General features: G+C 39.9%; 2 protein-coding genes across 9 annotated transcripts in view; one reads left to right on the forward strand and one right to left on the reverse strand.

Moving 5' to 3' along the window:
• Positions 1 to 9,100, reverse strand: part of LOC308678849 (zinc finger protein 318-like) — a 34,064-nt gene extending 24,964 nt beyond the window's left edge. For all 5 annotated transcript variants that reach the window (XM_081346084.1, XM_081346083.1, XM_081346082.1 and 2 more), the window contains exons 1-2: positions 8,808 to 9,100; positions 1,967 to 2,196 (exon numbers count right to left, since the gene is read on the reverse strand). In XM_081346084.1, coding sequence (XP_081202210.1) covers positions 1,967 to 2,196; positions 8,808 to 9,047 — 470 coding nt within the window. In that variant the 5' untranslated portion in view covers positions 9,048 to 9,100. The remainder of the gene's footprint in view (positions 1 to 1,966; positions 2,197 to 8,807) is intronic.
• A 5,375-nt stretch (positions 9,101 to 14,475) lies between these two features.
• Positions 14,476 to 19,877, forward strand: part of ABCC10 (ATP binding cassette subfamily C member 10) — a 31,261-nt gene continuing 25,859 nt past the window's right edge. For 3 of the 4 annotated variants that reach the window (XR_014027477.1, XM_081335808.1, XM_081335809.1), the window contains exons 1-3: positions 14,476 to 14,561; positions 16,706 to 16,910; positions 17,604 to 18,975. Coding sequence is in view for 3 of the 4 variants with exons in the window: in XM_081335808.1 (XP_081191934.1) it covers positions 14,525 to 14,561; positions 16,706 to 16,910; positions 17,604 to 18,975 (1,614 nt within the window). In the remaining variant the exon portion in view is untranslated. Of the gene's footprint in view, positions 14,562 to 15,911; positions 15,961 to 16,705; positions 16,911 to 17,603; positions 18,976 to 19,877 lie in introns of those variants that run through there. The other variant, XM_081335810.1, reaches the window with a different exon arrangement.

Here is a 19,877-nt window from a genome sequence, read left to right on the forward strand (position 1 = left end):
AACTTTCATTGCAAACGCATCATGTTATTCAGTGTTCAAAAGGAAACATTTTACCATTATATCACAGATTCATACTATTCAAAAGATTTTTTTCTGAATATAATTTGCACATGCCTTTATCTATAATCTTATTGCAAATAGAAAATTGCTAACAGTAAAAACCATCTGCAGATGACACACAGCCCATATATTGGTTTACAAAAACAGGATGTTTGAATTCTGTTGAACTGTAATCTATTTTCTACATAGGATTTTGCACCTGTAAATTTAGTAAACTTTAATTACTAAACTTTCACTAGGAACAGGAAATTCATTAAGAGCACTTCTTCATTTTTCTCCCCATCTTGTCAAGTTAAAAAAAAATGGTTTCAGTTCCACATCTGCTCTTACTGCTTATTTCTTAGAGAAGGATCCACTTGATAAAAACAACACATTTTATAATATTACTGTTGATTAAAGACGAAGAACGAGTTCCACCAACAAATAATTTTGCTCATTCATCAAAATACAGAAATATTTTCAATGCATTTTAACTATTTACATAGATGCTATTCAAGTAAATGCTCTTTACAATCTATTGCTTTCTACTTGGAAAATTATGAAATGAAATAAAAAATAAAATAAAATATTATCATGAATATTTATTTATTAAATGAAACTTTATTTTCAGTTTTGGAAAATAAAAATAGAACCCAACAGCAGCCCAGTGCTTTGCACATCTGCCACATAAAAGACAACCATTAGCTGGTAATGGTAGGGACCCTCTTCGCCATTTGCTTTTTAGTAATTATCCAAAAAGGTTAAATCATGGCAACTGGACCAAAGTTTATTAAAACTGAGATGTTTCATTACTCATCCAAGTAACTTCTTCAGTCAAAATAAAAATCTGGGTAGGCAGAGAGCCAAAGAGTCATTGGAATGTACCAACTCTTGCCAGACAAGACTGCAGGGAATTTCTCCCCAAAATGAAGAGCAACATGCAAATCTATCCAGGATAGATTTAAACCATTATATTGTGAACAGTCAAGCACCATCTCCCACTGAGCTGTCATGGTTCTGTTTAATGAGACAGTTCAAACAACATTCAGGCATTGTTTTTCTAAAAAGTCTATAATAATGAGAACGAAGCATCGGCACTCATGGATGCATGCCAGAATCTGAATTCTCCACCCCCAAACCCATCATATCACGCACAACTCCCTCTCCTAATTACACATCATTAATCACATTCTCCAATTAGCCCAAAAGGCACCATTCTTATCTAATTTCTACATCCGGGTTAGCATACTTCTCCCCGCAGCTTCATTATTTTCAGAGCAAACAGTTTAAAGAAAAAGGCTGCCTCTTATATTGTCAGAGCAAAATCATCCAATGTTTGCAGCGTTGACATGAGCATTCTTAATAAACTATCAAACTTCCAAATATACCCATCAACCCAAAAATGTGCATTATACGTAATTGATAACCTATTTCATATATTTAATAGGACTGGTACTACACAAATAACATTAATGTGAATATATACTATTGTACTCATAACACAGAACATTTGATTTCATCATTTGATTAATGTACAAAAAAGGGACAAATCTATCTTTAATGACAATCTCAATATTGATATTATGCTGAAAATGTTATTTTCGTTTGGACTTTGTCAAACAACTGATTATAATAGTAACACATGTATTCTTTTATTAAATTCTTTTTAAATTTATTTAAATTTATTGAAATACTACATGGCTGTATTATTAATAGTACTACTACTACTTATACCATTTTTGTTATATGAATGAGTTGTCCTATTCATTTTGGAATCAGTCTGAAAAAGTACACTAAATACTGTCTCCTAGATCTGGAATTCTCAATATTGCTTGGCAAATGTTATTTTTTATTACATCTTATAAGATTGTGGTATTTTATATCAAGCATGGAAAAGCATGAAGAAACATAACTGTTATAAACCTACCTATCCACATCACTCAGGCTATCAACCGGTGAGCCCAGCCTATCACATAACCTCTTTCTCTCAGGTGTATCAATACCATAACGATCATTGCCAACAGTGATCCGCAAATTCTGTTCCACTGAAGATTCAGAGTGTCGACTTCTAGAACGCCGACCTGGGGAACGTGAGCGTTGACCTGGGGAACGTGAGCGCCGACCTGGGGAACGTGAGCGTTGGCCTGGGGAATGTCTCTGTAATTGGAGAAAAGTATGATTCTATCATATAGGCTGTTATTTAAAAAAAAACAAAATATAACCAGAGTATATAATATTATTGCGATTCAGTTTGGTGTAGTGATTAAGGGACCAAGCTGGAAACCATAAGTTTTAAGCCAGTCTTTCTTAACCCTAGGAATGAAGCAGTAGCAAACCACTTCCAAGAAACCCTGTCAAGAAAACTGCAGAGATTTGTCCAGGCAGTTGCTAGAAGTCAATACGGACTCAAAGGTTGCAAAAGGTGATCACCTGACCTTGGTACACTGCAATCGTCATAAATATGAGTCAATTGCCAAGTGTCTGAATTTTGATCATCGTGCGACCTTGGGGATACTGCAGTTGTTATAAGTGTGAAAAATAGTCATAAGTCACTTTTGCAGTATCATTGTAACTTTGAACGGTCACTAAACAAACAGTTGTAAGTCAAGGACTACCTGTATCTTCAAATGCTATAAGCCATTTATAAAGATTAAAGCATTTCAGGCAGTTTTGAAGGTTCTCATTCTTAAGTGACCATTTCAATTGGCAGTGATTAACTATATTTTAGTTATATTATGCTGACTTGGAGGCGGTGTTGAGTTTTCAATTGTCAACTGCTTTATTTTTAAGTATCCAAACTGAATGGACAGTATGGAGGCGGCAAATAAAATAGAAATAATTTAAAATAATGTTTTTAAAAATAATTATAACTTCCCATTTTGTATTTGCAGCAGTGATGTGAGGCAGAAAATTTTCCATTGTGAAAACACCATAATTTACTTAATATTCCATTTTTAAGAAAACAATCTCTAATAAATGTAACTTTAAACATAATTTATTAAGATCCAATGTTGAAACCGAAATAAGTGTTGTTGTTTTTTTAATCTAACCTGTGTTTTCTTCACATTTCCTTTCTCAACACATTAATCTATAGACATGATGGGGTGTTCTATGATATGTATTAATTATATATACTGTATATATATATATACGTTAAATATGTATATATACGTTAAATTTCTACTGTGGTTTCCCAGCCACAGTATTTAAGGCATCCTGTAGATAGCAAAGAGCCAAAAATTAAAAACCCTGATGCTACATGAATCTGACAGTGCCATTTCAAAACATCTGTCATGTCTGTTGGTAGCAGAGATTAAAAGTGCATTGTGGAAAAAACATTTTCTTCTTCAAGGACAGCTTTCCTAAACACCCTTCGTTTCAATGGAGTCTTAACATTTTGAGTGAGGGAGTGTAACTTTTGTTTTCATCTGTCTGTCTGTCTGTCTGCCTGGTCTGTCTCTCATCTCACTGTTGCAGCGACGACCCACCCCAATCCACGTCTTAGGAAAACAAAAACTCTTGGAGTCAGTTCTAGTCCAAAAGGAATTTTTACTAGGACATGCTTGGTTGTGGAAATACAAGACAGGACTTAGTATTGTTTTACAAATTGAAACTCTATAAATGGATCCCGGTTCAACCCCCCTTCCCTCAACCCCATTTGGTCAGCGCCCATCATTTTACTTCGTGTCATCCCTTTCGTGGGAAAAAAGGAACTTTGAATCTTTATGGTTATTGCCTTCTTCCTCTACAGAATAAACAAAGACACAGTCCAGATGCCTTCTTCTCTAACCCTCCCTTTTGTTCCCCCAGTACAAAAGGTTCCCTTGGTCTTTGAAATAACCTAAGGCAAGCTGAATCCACATGTGCTCCTCCTTCCTCCTTCCTCGGGAGATGGCAGAATCCATGGGGAGGGGATAATGTTTTAAACATACATTTATGAATGTGATATAAATGGATTCTGACAATCATGCAGGATTTTATGTACTGTATGTAATATTTCCTCTCCAGGTTTTCCTTGTAGGGAACCTATTCTTCCCTGAAATTATTTTGGATGCTACTTTCTGCATGTTTTGTAATTCTAGAACAGGGGTAGGCAACCTTGGCTCTTTTATGACTCGTGGACTTCAACTCCCAGAATTCCTGAGCCAGTGCTGGCTCAGGAATTCTGGGAGTTGAAGTCCACGAGTCATAAAAGAGCTAAGGTTGCCTACCCCTGTTCTAGAATATCCTTAACATACAGGAACTGTACACAGTAATCACCACATACTTGTACTCAACTTATGACCACAACTGAACCCAAAATTTCCATTAGGCAAGTGTTAAGTAAGATTTATTCCATTTTATGACCTTTTTTCCCAGAGTTATTAAACGAATCACTGAAGTTGTTAAGTGAATCGTGTACATCTGTCTACACCCATTGACTTTCTTATCAGAAGCTGGCTAGGAAGCTTACAAAAGGTAAACATATGACACCAGGACACTGCAACTGTCATAAATATATGCTGATTATCAAGCACCCGAATTTTGATCACATGAGCATGGAGATACTGCAAAGGTCATAAGTGTGAAAAGCGGTCATAAGTCTCTTTTTTCACTGCTATTGTAATTTCTAATAATCACTAAATGAGTTGAAGTAAATTGAAACTACCTGTATGAAGGCATTATTGTATCAATAGTTTTATGTTCCCTAAGTAGATTCCATGCATACTAAAATCAATACAGTACTAAATGCATACAAAAGACACACAAAAGCCACAACCCAAGCAATAACTACATTCAATATTTCAACTTCAGATACATAATAGAGTCAATTATATAGACAATACGTAAGTGGGTTTTGGGTTGCAGTTTGGGCACTCGGTCTCTAAAAAGTTTGCCATCACTGTCCTAGGGGTACACTGACTCAGGGGTTAAAGCCCAGTTTGAGACCTGAGTGCTGTGTGATGTGCTAAGCACCTGTTACTTGCCGCACCTCCTACCCACAACAATTCAAAAGCATGCAAATGCGAGTAGATAAATAGGTACTACTTTGGTGACAAGGTAACAGCATTTTGTGCACCTCAGCATATAGTCATGTTGGGCACATGATCATGGAAAGTGTCTTCAGACAACGCTGGCTCCTCAGTTAAGAAACAGAGATGTGCACTATCTCCTAGTCTCGGAAATGACTGGACAGGGGAAACCTTTATCTTCCTGAGACCCTAATTTATAAGTTGAGTTGTACAGCCTCAGTATTATAATTTAGTGATAGAGGCAAAATCTAAAGGTAAATTGAGCAGAAGTATATAGCAAAACCCCAAATGGAAAAACTGCAATGGATGTAGTTGAAGGCAGGTGGACAATTAACAAGGTTGTAACAAGAAAAAAGTGCACATTGCTTCAGAAATATTCATTAATCTACATAAGCTTATCATTAATCCGAGTACGAATTCATAAATATCACCAATTCAATACATTTGTGTAATGCACTATCATAGTCAGGATTACAAACCTAGCTGTTTTAACTCCTTAATATTACTGAAAATACATTTATGCCCCTTCTCTTGTAGCTAGAGGGTATTTTTAACTTTTGAGTTAGATGGAATGCTAGTTATCACTGGATTTTTCAGTCCTGCTTTTAAAATATTCCATTTTTTCTGGAACATGGCTATACAGAAATACTGTAAATAAGTAAAATCTTATCTGGATTCTTGTATTATGCTGAGTTATATCGGTGGTTTAGCATGTGGTGTAAATTCAGCCACTGTAGTTGTAAATCAGGGGTGTCAAACTGTGTCGCGAAGTATTGCAACTTTTTGCCACTGCCTGCAATGGGGAGGACATGGTTTCGCTATGATGCATCCAGCCTGCGGGCCAGCAGTTTGACACCCCTGTTATAAATGACATTTGATGCCTTAGTGTACTGTTTCACCTGAAACCAATTGTGATTTACATTACTGTTTCAGTTTGGATGGGTGGTACAATGATTAAACCTTTAACTTGGATCACTGATTTTCAACTAGATATACAAAAAGAAATTCCATTGAATTCATCTGACACTTTGGACTTTAAGCAAGAATCTTTCATTTGGTTGAAAGAATCATAACACTCAATAGATCCCAAAAGGAAGTATGAGGTTCATTATTCTCTGGGTTCTTTTTTGTAAGATCCCAACAAATATTTTATTACAGTAGATATGTAATTCAGATCTATATATTATAAAAGTGAGAGCCAGCTTGGTGTAGTGGTTATGGCATCTCATTAGAAATTGGGAGACTGAGTTCTAGCCCTGCCTTAGGCACAAAGCCAGTTGAGTCAGTTATTTTCTCTCAGCCCTAAGAAGAAGGCAATGGCAAAGCCCTAAATGGCATGGGTCCGGAATACCTTAGGGAGCACCTGTGGCCGGCATCAACTTCCCTCCGCCCAGTGCGCTCCCACAGAGAGGGCCTCCTGAGGGTGCCGCCGGTCGGAGAATGCCGTCTGGCGGCCCCCAGGGGGAGAGCATTCTCTGTGGGCGCGCCGGATTTGTGGAATCAGCTCCCTGTTGAGCTCCAGATGGCTCCCGACCTTCGCTCTTTCCGCCGCGACCTGAAGACTTGGCTATTTGAACTTGCCGGCCTGGACTGAGGGACTGGGATTTTAGATTTTAAATTTTAAATTTTAGAATGTGTTTTATTGTTTAGGGCTACTTGGTTTAATTTATTTTAATTTTTGTATATTATGTGTTGTATATAGTGTTTTAATTGCCCTGTACACCGCCCCGAGTCCTTCGGGAGAGGGGCGGTATATAAATCCAAATAATAAATAAATAAATAAATAAACTCCTTTTGAAAAAGCTTGCAAAAAAACTGCAGGGACTGGTTCAAGCAGACTCTGAAATCAGACATGTGAATAGGGTAAAAAATATTGTACAACTACTTTAACCCTAACTACTTTTACATAATATCATAGTCTATTTATGGTGTCACTTCAGATGTCATAACAAAGTATGCTCAACTTATCACTTCCTCTCGCTTACATTTTGAATATCAGAACATTTTGTCCTCTCCTTCCTTCCTTGTTTTGTGCAATTAAAAACAAATCATGTTTACATTACAACTTGTGGATAAGGCATTCCTTTCTTCCCACAATCTGAACTACAATATGGATTTAAACAACACATCAAATCATATTACAAAATGCCTCATCTTAGAATATAGACTGAATTTCTTTTGTTTTCTGAACAAATGATTAAGCTCTCCTTTATAAAGCCATAGAAGTATTTATAATGTACAATCTCAGTAGAACATCCAAACTAAAGTAAATTATTACTATTTCAAACCCTACAAAACACTGACTCTAAAATCTCAGTAAAGAGCCACACACGTTAGTGGTGCATAAGTGGCACACAATTGCAGAACCTGTGATTTTATAGTAAATATCATGCACACATGGCTGTCCCTAATTTCAGTGTCTACCCTCACAGCTGTCTGTGCAAACAGTTGTGAAGATATTCTTTTCCATAAAAGAATCGAAGATTTTCCATAGAAAAATCTAACATTTTCTGTAACTGTGATTTACAAAACAATGATACCTAACCTCTAAGCAGTCCTTATTAAGCATTTTGCTAATGACATATTTTAAGTTAAATTAAAAAATAGAAGAATAAAGTATATGCCAAAGGCAGAATAGTATTATGCTTACATAATCAAGTTAAACACTGACTTGTTTTAAGCAAGGTGTATTGAATAATGAGTTCACATATTGCACTGAACCTAGACATATCACATAATGAAACCAGAAAATTCTTACTAGAAAATGAGTCCTATTTAACACAAGAAATTGCTTTTAATTAACATTTAGGACTGCACTATATGTCGTTTTCTTTACAGAAAAAGATAAAATACCGAAGACTAAAGATTTTGAGAGTCTAGAACTGCCAAGTAGCAACAATACTGAACAGAGCAGGCAAAGTAGCCCAAAGGGAAATAAAAATTACATAATCAGTTTTCTAGAAATTACTTCGGAATCCCATGTGTCTGGCAGTACTGTGTAAACCTTACCGAGCTAAAGTGACAATTTAGAGGTGAAAAGAACACTTTTAGCTGCCTTCACACAACACACTTAAGTCATGGCTTGCATCGCCAAGTTTTATCAATTGCCTGAATTCGCGTATCACATCCGCACAAACCACAACGGCTTGATCAAACACAAAGGCGACAAGGCACAACAAATGAAGCCGAGCACATTTTGACTCAGCAGCAGCCCGCGCGAACTTCGGTAACGTGTGATTGGTTTTTCCTCCTTGGCAACACGCGAACGCTTTTTCCTGCTTCCCATATCGAGCCCCTTCAGATTTTGCTTTAAAGCTGTTGCCGTGGCGAAATAAGTTTGCTACACGCAAGCTTGCAGTCATTGCTCAGCCCAAACCAGGGGTCTTCAAACTTGGCCCTTTTATGACTTGTGGACTTCAACTTCCAGAATTCCTCAGCCAGCAAAGCTGGCTGAGGAATTCTGGGAGTTGAAGTCCACAAGTCATAAAAGGGCCAAGTTTGAAGACCCCTGGCCCAAACCAAAGACCCGGGATATTAAGATAAGTCTTGGCAGGCGGGAAGCGGGACATAAACGAAAGCAAGGATGCTCTCTGGACGCGAACGCTTGACAGCCTCGCGGCGGGCGGGTAGAGAACCGTTACCATAGACGTGGGGAGCCGCGGGGGGAACGCGGGGCGCGTATTCCGAGGCCGAATCCCCAAATGGCCGCTATTCGGGCAATACCCCTCGGACTTCCTCGACTAACGGAGAGCGTACCCTACTACTGCGACGAGGGGACGGCGAGCGACGAGAAGAGCGACCGCCGGATGGCGAGCGGTGGCGGCGGCCCCGCGGAGATGGAGAACGGGAGCGGCGCGGGCTACGGCCTCGAGCTGACCCGGGGGTGGGGGTGATGGAAGCACCGGACCGGGGACATCGGGAGCCTGGACTACTGTTGTCTTTGGGCCGGCTGGAGGAGATCATGCTCGAGCGGCCGCCACCGGGACGGTACATCATGCACACGCAGCGGCGGCATAAAAGGCCCCCGAGGCCTCTCGCCCCTCTCTCTCCCTCTCTTTCTTACGCCCTTTTCTCGCTTGACCACCCCGCGCGGAACGCGCAGGCGCGCCGGGTGCCAAGTTCCGGAAGCTTTCTGCGTGCGTCCTTTCAAGATGGCGGGAGGGGGGGGAAGGGAAAGCGCGCGTCGCGTGAAGAAGGCGCCGCGAGATCTGCAAACCGAATGCGCCGTGGGATTGAAGAGGAAGGATGGCGCTCACCTGGTTTGGGCAAAGAGAGAGAGACGTTCGCCATTTGGTTCCTCTGAAAGAGAGCATCTCCCTCATTCTGTAGGTGTAGAACAGGGGTAGGCAACCTCGGCTTTTTTATGACTCATGGACTTCAACTCCCAGAATTCCTGAGCCAGCCAAGCTGGCTCAGGAATTCTGGGAGTTGAAGTCCATGAGTCATAAAAGAGCCGAGATTGCCTACCCCTGGTGTAGAAGATCGTAGAATCTCGTGCTACCTTAAAGGCCAACACATTTATTCAAGTGGTATTTCTGACGTCAGAACCGTATCGCAAACATGCTCCTAAAGGAAAATAAATAAAGGTTATTCTTTTATAAATTGTATAAAATGTAACACCAATGAATTGTATCAAATGTAACACTAAGATGGGCTATTTCCTGCTCAGACAGAGGACTCACAAATGGTAATCAACAAAGTTTTTTTGAAATGTTAAAAAGCTTCAAAGAAGATAGGAATGTCCCAAGGTTGCAAGTAAACAAGATAAGATAGTGACCATGTAAGGAAGTTGTTACAACAAGTCTTTTGAGTGTAAAAAAGCTTCAAAGAAGATCTTTTAGAAATGTAAATGACTTCAAAGACTAACTTAAGTTTCTTAGGGGGACATGTATTGAGAAAAGAAAGTATAAATGCCTGGTTTGAAACTTGCTCAGTGCGCTCTTTGAACCCAATCCAATTTGGGAAGGGTCTAAGAGGCCGCGTTTGCAAACGCTTGCTTTATTATTTTCAATTTCTTTTCAATAAATCTTTGTTTTTGTTAAACAGACTTGTCTTTGAGTTGTGAGTATAAAATTTTGGGTTTTTAAATCTCACACTCCTGAGGACAGAGATGCACTTAAGTTAAATTCTGCAGGCAAGCAGATTTTCCACTTGAAACTGTAACCACGTTTGTTTTCTCGATGTTGTCACCTGCAAATGGGTCTCTCAACTCTATGCAAGTATCCTCCGAAACAGTTTTGCAGAATTCAACTGCATAAAGGAATGTGAATTCTGTTGGCCTGCAGTAGAAAATGTATATTTACTGTAATACATACGATAGACTAAGATTTGACAACACTTTCCTATATTTTTCCTTTAAACAACATTTCCCACTAGCAATTGAAAAACTTGAGTGGGCAATCTATTTATCAAGGCCCCTCCTCTATGTGGTATACAAAGGGCTATTTTGCACAGCTGCCTTAAATTGCTTTCCCTATTGCTATAATAGCTGGAGCTGAAGTTGAATTGAGACATTGCTGTCCAGATTACTATCCATTCTTCTGCTAGGGCAAGGGTAGGGAACTTTGGCTCTTTTATGACTTGTGGACTTTGAGCCAGTCATTTTCATTCAGCTCAGCCCTTACAGGAGGAAGAAGGAAGGAATATTAGGTATGTTCACTGCCTTGAGTTATTAAACATTAAATATTAGAAATACAAACTCTAAAAGTATTTTTTTTAAAAAAGTGACCTATTTCAATACACGTATTATGGTAAGTTAGGAGCACTATTATTATAAGTTTGTTGTCACTGTGAGTTGAGAGGGCATGAAGGGAGGCTCAGCCAATCTCACTGTACACATGTTGTACTTTGATAATAAAAGTTCATTCATTCATGGTGGCTCACAAGTTTAGGATGCTGGGCTGACAATCAGCAGGCTCACTTTCAAGACCCAATTGCTGCCGCAGGACAGGTGAACTGTCACACATTCCAGCTTCTGACAACTTAGCAGTTTGAAAGGGGGCAACTGTGAGTAGATAGATGGGTACCACTTAACGTGACACAAAGGGAGCCCCCAGCTGAGTGTGTCCCAGGCAGTGATGATGTTACTGGCTAATACTTTCACCCAGTGCTTTTTTTCAAAAAAAAAAGGGCCAGAAATCAGAGGTGCTGTCACTGGGAGCGATGCGGGTGTCTTGCTATGGTGTCGCCGCCCATCCTTTGCACCCCCACCCCTGCGGCTTAGAGCCACATGCCGTGGGAATTACCCTCACCACAGCCGCCGTGGGGATTCCCCTCCCTGCAGTTGCCACGCCACGGCCCGTGCTGAGCCCCCTGCTCCGAACCCCAACCCAGAGCTGTGTTCCTCGTGGCAGTGGTCTCTGGCGCCAAACAGCTGATGGCTTCCAGCACCGGCACTCGTTCACTTACTGCCCTGTCACTTCCAAATGCAGTAAATGAGTGAGCGAGCAAGTGGCGTTTGGAAGAGTTTGGAAGCGACGGGGCAGTAAGTGAGTGAGTGAATGCGCAAATGGCATTTGGAAGCGACGGGGCAGTAAGTGAGTGAGCGAGCAAGAGGCCTTTGAAAGAGATGGAGTGAGTGGGGGAGAGACTGAACAAGGTGCCTTTGAAAGAGACAGGAGTGAATGAGAGCGACTGGAGGCTTTTGTGAGCAAAGTGTGAGTGAGTGGGGGGGGGCTTTTGTGAGCGAAGGGTGAGAGAAAAAGGGAAAAGTGAGGGGGAGAAGGAAAAAAGAAAAGGCACTGACTTCTGACTTTCTCTCTTACAGGAGTAGAAGGAAGCATTAACATTGAACCTCAACTTTTTGCTTTTCTATAATATTATAAACTAGCCATTTCTATAACAATAAATGAATCTAACCAATGAAACCCAAAATAGCCCCCTTTTTTAGTCATCAAGTTTTTGACACTTTGTTAAGCACTGGTGGTGCTTGAATATTGTCATGTCCTAAAAGTGGTACAATTCTGAAAAGGTTGAAAAGCCCTGATGTAAATGCAGCCTAAATTGTTTATTGCCATCCTATTTGCAAATAATATCTTACTTACCTAGTTGAGATGATGTAGTTGGGCAGCAGGGAGGGATGCAAAGTTCCTGCCTTTGCTGCAGACAACTTGCCTGTGCAACGTTTGCCGGCCAGGTCTTTTGGCGTACTCAGCAGCAATTCCTATTGGCTTTCGAAAGCCAATAGGCCAGGCATAGGCAACCTTGGCTCTTTTATGACTCATGGACTTCAACTCCCAGATGATGTTACATAACATCAACTGGAAGATGTTAAACTGTCCTGTTTCTTTCCTTCCCAAAAATTGTGTTAATGAGTCCTCTCTAAGCTCTGCTGATCAGCTTGTCCTGGATTGTTTTGCCACAAAATGGAACGGTTTACAAGTTGCAGTTCAGACAGCCCATCTCATTTTAGATATATCACATATAATTGAATATTGTAATTAGTTGCTTGTGCACGTTCAGCAAGTGTGATATATTTGTGCTGGCATTTCTAGGCCTCCTTCCAACCACATCCAGAAAAATTTGTAACAAACATTGGAATTCTCAATGCCATGTTTGGTATTTCCCAGCAATCTGTTACTGGAAGGAAAAAGCAATCCCTGCTGCATTACTGATCCCAGAGAAGCATTTGCATGTATGCAGATATCCTTAGGGTGCCATAGTTATGGATGAGAAATATTGGTAACAAAGCTGGCATTTCTGGATGTAATACAGATATTTTGGACTTATTTTTGTTTCTTTGCATGTTTGATATTTTAAAAAAGGGATATGCTACTGACTACGCTTATGCACATATGTAACATCTTTTGCTAGGATACATGACCACTGCTTTTCCAGAATGTGAAAAGTGAAAGATTGTGACTAAACAAATTTTTAATATGCAGATAATACCACCAGAAATTATTTTAGCCTTTTTAATAAATGTTGTTATTGATGTTAAGCTCACCAGGGAAAACATCATATATTGTTATGTATATACTAGGTTAATTATTTAAAGACTGAAGCGCAACATAACTAGATTCTAAATAATCTATTTTTCAAAACACACAACAGTCCAAACAGTAAAAGTAAAGTCCAAATTAAGAATATTTCATTCTTAAGAATTGTTTAATTTAAAGTGGTTTAGTTGTAATAGATGGTTATAGATTCAAAATAGTTTTCAAGAGTATTTACAAAAGATACTATTTTTTTCTAGCATCAGCTAAATTAGATATATTACACTGAGAAAAATGTTTCTCATTTCTTTCCTGTTACCTTTATTGATTTCATTGCAGATGTTAACATAGGAAATAGATTATTTTGTTATCTAACTTTACCTTCCAAAAGACAGAAGCAGATGAAAAATGTGAGGTTCTTTCCTGTTGGCTTTTTTGAATTAGCTGTTTTAGATTCTAAAAGTTTAGTTCCTAAAGAAGTAACCCTGTAAATAATTTTAATGTCCTCCTCTTGTGCAGGCTCTTTTATGACTCAAGGACTTCAACTCCCAGAATTCCTGAGCCAGCATGGCTCAGCTTGGAAACCTCTTTCTTTCCCCTCAGCGTGGCTGGCTCAGGATTTCTGGGAGTTGAAGTCCACGAGTTATAAAAAAAGAGCCAAGATTGCCTATCCCCGCAATAGGCTTTCGAAAACCAATAGAGGGAGCTTTTTTTTTTTGCAAAAAAAAAAGGTGCCGGAATGCCATTCTGAGCGTTCTATCAGAAAAAAAGCCCTGCTTTCATCATGGAAGTGCTTTGGAGTTTTGATTAGGAAAGTGTAACTATAAATTGTCTTCATAATCCTTAATATTTATTATACTATATTGCATACATATACTTTCTACCAAAATTCAGTGAGGTAATTTTACATTACATCACAATAATCTTTCCTGGCAAATGACAAAGGGTTTTATATAACTGCCTGGAGTCCACAAGTTATCTTTCCAAGCATTAGATTTTTTAAAATTAATTTAAATTAAAATTAATTTAAAACAATTTAATTTAAATTTGCCCCTACAAGTGCTAATTTGTAAGCAACATTGTTAGTAACTCAGAAAATTCCACACTATATCACATTGAAATATAACTCGGAATTAAATATTAAGATCCCTTCAGGGGCCTAAATTTATTATTTGGTTGCAACTTCTTCAATCTTAATAAAAAAAGGTATGCTAAGTATTTTTCAATCTTTCTCTATCCAGAAAGTGCATTTTGTTGGAAGAAAAGTCTTCATTATGGTTCATCCAAGCTGGGAATAAACATGGCAACTGCTTTGGGAAGAAGGTTGTAGTATATTGGAGAGGAAAGCCAGACAGAAAGATGGTTCCAGCAGAAAAGAAGGACTGACCACATGTAAGGAGTAGGTTTTTATACCCTCGGGATCTTTTTGTTTAGAGTTGCTTCCTGTTCCTGTTTGAAGCTATTCCCTGTGTCATGAACTTTGGAGCTGAGTCTGAGTGTGCTCTTCTGGCATTCTGATGGTGATGGGTTGATCCTATTATGTCCAAAGGTCATGTCCTGCTTCCCTGGGGCTGGGGTATGTAGATTTTAGGTGTCTTTGGCTTCTTAATGTTCTAGCTCCAACCTTCCTGATGGTTCACATTTGCATATCTATAGAACTGTTTTTTCTGCTTGGGGAAAGGAGACCTGAGACTATTAAGAAATCTGGGCATGCTTTCGAAAAGCACGTAAAAATGCAAGTAGAAAAATAGGGACCACTACAGTGGGAAGGTAACAGCGTTCCGTGCGTCTTTGGCGTCTAGTCATGCCGGCCACATGACCACGGAAGACGTCCTCGGACAAACGCTGGCTCTTCAGTTTTGAAACGGAGATGAGCACCGGCCCCTAGAGTCGGAAATGACTAGCACGCATGTGCGGGGGAACCTTTACCTTTACCTTTAGAACTGGTTTTTCTGCTTGAGGAAAGGAGACCTGGGACTATTAAGAAATCTGGGCATGCTTTCCTGATTCTTCAATATCTTTTAGGAAATATATTTTTCTGCCCTTTAAATATTTCCTTCTCTGGGGAGCTGACTTCCCACAATTTGATGCAGTCTGCTCTCATGCTGATATAAAGTGCATCATTATAAACAGCAGAGGCTGCTCAACTGGAAAATAAATACCACAGTATCTGGAGCACAAAACATTCATAGAGATAAAAAAAATGTAGAATAACACAACTGTCATTTCCAGTTCAGTGGAAAGTTATTCAAGAAATTCACTGTTATGAGAATGATGACATAAGATACGCTGTAACATGAGGTCCACTTCTATGGGTTAACTTTTTTTTCTGCATTCCGCATAGCAGTATAAATTAAGACACAATTATACAGCATGGGGAAAAATTGGCTTTGACAATAAACAGCCGACCGCACAAAACTTATTCGCTCTCCGAAAATCTCTTCACAAGGAAACCAGGCGTAACCTCATATTTTTATTTGAACCAGTCAATTCTACATCAAATTGTAACTGGCCTCCCTTGTCGAATCTTGTTTTCTAAAAACCATATTAGGATTTCCCAGAAGCGGCGGAAATCTTAGATTTTCCCCTTGCCTCGGTCACCAGCTGGTTCTTTCGATCCTCTAGCGCTGGGGTAGGCAACCTCGGCTCTGTTATGATTCATGGACTTCAACTCCCAGAATTCCTGAGCCAGCTTGCTGGCTCAGGAATTCTGGGAGTTGAAGTCCATGAATCATAACAGAGCCGAGGTTGCCTACCCCTGCTTCTAGCGCGCAAGGAAAAAAAACCCGGCAACAAAAGAAATCCGGAAGTTGCGTTCCCAAAAGGAAACTTTGATAAGATCAGTGTTAAGGTTTAGGAAACAAGTCCGGCTTTCGAATTCCGGCTCAGCTTTATTCTCCGATCCATAAACACGGAAGGTGTGCGTGTGAAGTGTCTGTGCCGGGCATATACGGGTGGTTTCGATTTCTTGGCTGGTGAGAGTTTTGCATGTGGGTGCTCAAAGTCTCCCTGGCGACCCCTTCCTTTAACAGCTGGCTATTTGCTTCGGGGCGAAGCAGCAGCATTTGTAACGTACAAAAAGCATTCTGATCAAGGCAGTTTTATGAGCCCCCGGCAGAGCGTTTTTATGTCTCCCGTAGGAACGACCTTGGCTGATGCCGGAAAGCTATGCAGGGGAGGCTATCATGGAGCTGGTAGTTACTGGATGGGAAGCCTTGATCCTAGTAGTAGTAGTAGTAGTAGTCTACGAAGGTCCCTTGACAGCAATATGGCTTGCTACCGTTTTCTTCCTAAATATTTTTTTTCAGCTCTCTGATCTGTCTTACAAACCCTACAAACATGTCACTGTACTCCTTAAAGGATATAGCGTCAAACCAAACTAGCCATCAATCCTTAGAGCAGAGGTCCTCAAACTTGGCCCTTTTATGACTTGTGGACTTCAACTCCCAGAATTCCTCAGCCAGGCATGCTGGCTGAGGAATTCTGGGAGTTGAAGTCCACAAGTCATAAAAGGGCCAAGTTTGAAGACCCCTGCCTTAGAGTTTGTGAGAGCCTTCATTTCTCCCAAAGTTTACATTTGTTTATATTTTATTTGTTTAGCAAATTCATCCGTCTCACGTCATCAGAATGTGACTCTGGACTGTGTAAAACCAACAACAGTTAAAACAATGTAATACTTGCTTAATATTGATTTGTTTATTTGGTCTTTTTTTCCTTTAGGAATTGTTTTCCTTGACTGTTACATTTTTTTTCTTGGAAGTAAGATGGAAGAGGTTCTGGCTGATCTGTGTGGGACTAGTTCCATACATCCACTTCCTCTCTGGGTTGAAAGCAATGTTGGACACTGTTTTAACCAGCTGCTTTTAAATGTGGCTCCTCATGTCATCCTTGCTGTAATAAGTGCCTGCTACATAGGAACACCAAGGTACCTTGGGGTCTCTAAATTAACTCCTCTCTCATAAAACATCTCTTATTTAATTTTAAATAATTGCATGCTGCTATCTTCTATGCTTCTGCTTCCCTCTCCGTTTCTTGTCTTCATTCATTCATTCCTATAGGTTAGAATGAAGAGATGAGGCCATTTAGCCTCCCCTTTTGGGAATCTAATCCATACCAATCATTTTCCTGAATTTTTATCCCTCTGTCACTACAAACAGAACAAAACTACCAAGGAGACAAAGACAGATATTCTTTAAAAGTGCTCATTTTCACAGGACTCTCAGGGAAGTTGTCTCAGACTCCAGATTGTTCATGCAACACAGGAGATTACTCTCAGGGAGTAATTAATTTGGCCACAAACAAGATTAACTAACATTTTATGTTAGCTAAACGATCATTTGTATGGATTAGAAAATGTGTGACATACTTACCTGTCACCCCACCACATCACCCTCAGTGTACCCAAGTATATATCTACACAAATACAGTTTAAGAGATTAATCATTCTTTTTTCATTGAATAATGTTCTCAAAACACACACCAGAAAGAGCAGTTTTTTGTCTAAATCATCATTCACTTCAGAAACTGGAGAAATATACCATTTCAAGAATAAGGGGGGAAAGAATATTAGAAGACTACTAATACTGACTTAATGCTTTAATTTTTTTCCCTTTATTAGGTCTTTCGGCTCACAATGTGCATACAGACTGGGGTGGAGATGCAGAATTGCTGCATCTTTTATCCTTGCTGGCTTGTCCATCCTTGATGTAATCCCAGCAATCTTTTGGCCACAGAAATTGGATCCTTTCTGCCTGAAAGTTCTAACAAGTGGCACAGCTGCACTGGCATGGCTTACTCACAGCCTGGCACTTCTTGCTCTCTACAGATCTCCATACAGTTTCAGCCGTGGTCCTGCAGTCCTACCGATTTTTGCCTTCTTTCCAGTCCCATCCCTTATTATCACAGTGGTATGGCGCTGCCAGACTGAGTTGGGTGAGCAGCCTCTTCAACTTGCCACAGCCCTCAGACTCACTGTTCTCTGCCTCCAGTTAGCTTTCCTACTTCTCTGTCTCATTGGGTATATCATCCCTGTAGGCAATCGGCAAGAAGACATTTTCTCAGTCAATGACCCCACGCAGCACGAACCCTTGATCACTTCACAGATCTCTGAATCCACTTGGGAGGCAGTGGCAGAGGATGGGGAGAGCTGGCTTTCACGCTTTTCATATGCTTGGATGAACCCTCTTATAAAGCGTGGCTACCAGTGGAAGCTGAATAAGCCACAAGATGTCTATCAACTCCCTCAACAATTGCAGGCCAGCAAAGTGTGTGACCGCTTTTATTCCTGTTGGCTGAAAAAGACAGCTCTTGGTTCAGAAAATGAAAGGATATCTTCCACAAACCATTTCTTTGCCAAACGCGATGTAAGACAAAATGGAATTCCAGCAGGTCTTCAAAATGCTCCCAAACCTGTACATCTCCTGTCAGTGCTACATGCAGCTTTTGGCCTGCGTTATTATGGACTTGGCTTTCTGAAATTGGCTGGTAGTCTCTTGGGATTTTCTGGGCCTCTGCTTTTAAATCTCTTGGTCAGTTTTATGGAGTCACATCAAGAACCTCTTAGCCATGGAGTGTTGTATGCACTGGGACTTTTTGCAAGTTCCTTCCTTGGTGCCATTTTACGTAATCAGTTTTATTATGAGATAAACAAAATTACACTTACTGTACGTACTGCAGTTATTTCAGCCATCTACCAGAAAGCTCTCCGGGTAAATGGAAGTAGCCTGGCTAGCTTCACCACAGGTGAAATTGTCAACTTTATGAGCACGGACACTGATAGGCTAGTCAACTTCTGCTTTAGTTTCCATGAGCTGTGGAGTCTTCCTTTTCAGTTTGCTGTCACTCTCTACCTTTTATATCAGCAGGTAGGCATAGCCTTCCTGGGTGGACTGGCTCTGGCTGTGCTACTTGTGCCCATTAATAAAGTTATTGCTAATTGCATCATGGAGAAAAACAAAGAGATGCTAAAGCACAAAGATGTACGGGTCAAGGTAAGGTGAGAATTTATGACTTTGTAATTCTTCTGGTGCATGCATATATGCTCATCACACTATTCCCTTTTGGGGTAAAGAACATTATACAGAGTGCCGAAAAAGAATGAGAAATAGTGGGCAAAAAAAAGTAAGATTGGCTTTAAATTCATTAAGTATTAATAAAAGTATGTTAGGTAGTAGAAATAATAACTAGGTCTATATGTTGTATCAAGTTGCAATGATCTAGTAATATAAGCCAGGAGACAGTATCTCAACAGATAATGTGACTCAAAGACTGTCCTAGCCAGTGATAAAGTTCTACATTTGGTTCAGATAGAAATTCAGGTTTCCAAGAGAAAGGGATATTGAAATCATAAGATCCACAGGTGCACAGCAGAACCCAGTTTTATTCCTGAGGACAAGGCTTTAGGTAAAGCTTTCACTGGAAAATTTTCTAGGTTCAGGTTTTCTGCTATAGGTCACTGAAATAGCTCCAGTTAACACTGAGCTCCTACGTAAAGAAAAATGTGGACTCCACCAGGCTCAAGGTTGACTCAGCCTTCCATCCTTCCAAGGTAGGTAAAATGAGGACCCAGATTTGTAATAATGCTGCTTGGGGTGTGTGTGAAAGCCCTAATAAGCAGGCATATACATAGAATGAAGGCTACTGCTAAGCTTGTAAGCCGCCCTGAGTCTTCGGAGAAGGGCGGGATATAAATGGAATTAAAATAAAAAATAAAATAAATAAAACACATTTACTCATAGAATTGGGAAATGCCAACTTCACATCAGTGGAGACCTCTACTTCATTCAGGAAATCCAGAGCTACTGCATCTGTAGTAGATCATGGTTCTGGAGATAATTACAGAAGTTAATTGATTGTATGTGAAGCGTGTGCTCTACAAAGTAGTCATCCCAAA

Source organism: Vipera berus (genome assembly GCF_964194415.1).
Source record: "Vipera berus genome assembly, chromosome: 1".
NCBI classification, from domain to species: Eukaryota; Metazoa; Chordata; class Lepidosauria; order Squamata; family Viperidae; genus Vipera; species Vipera berus.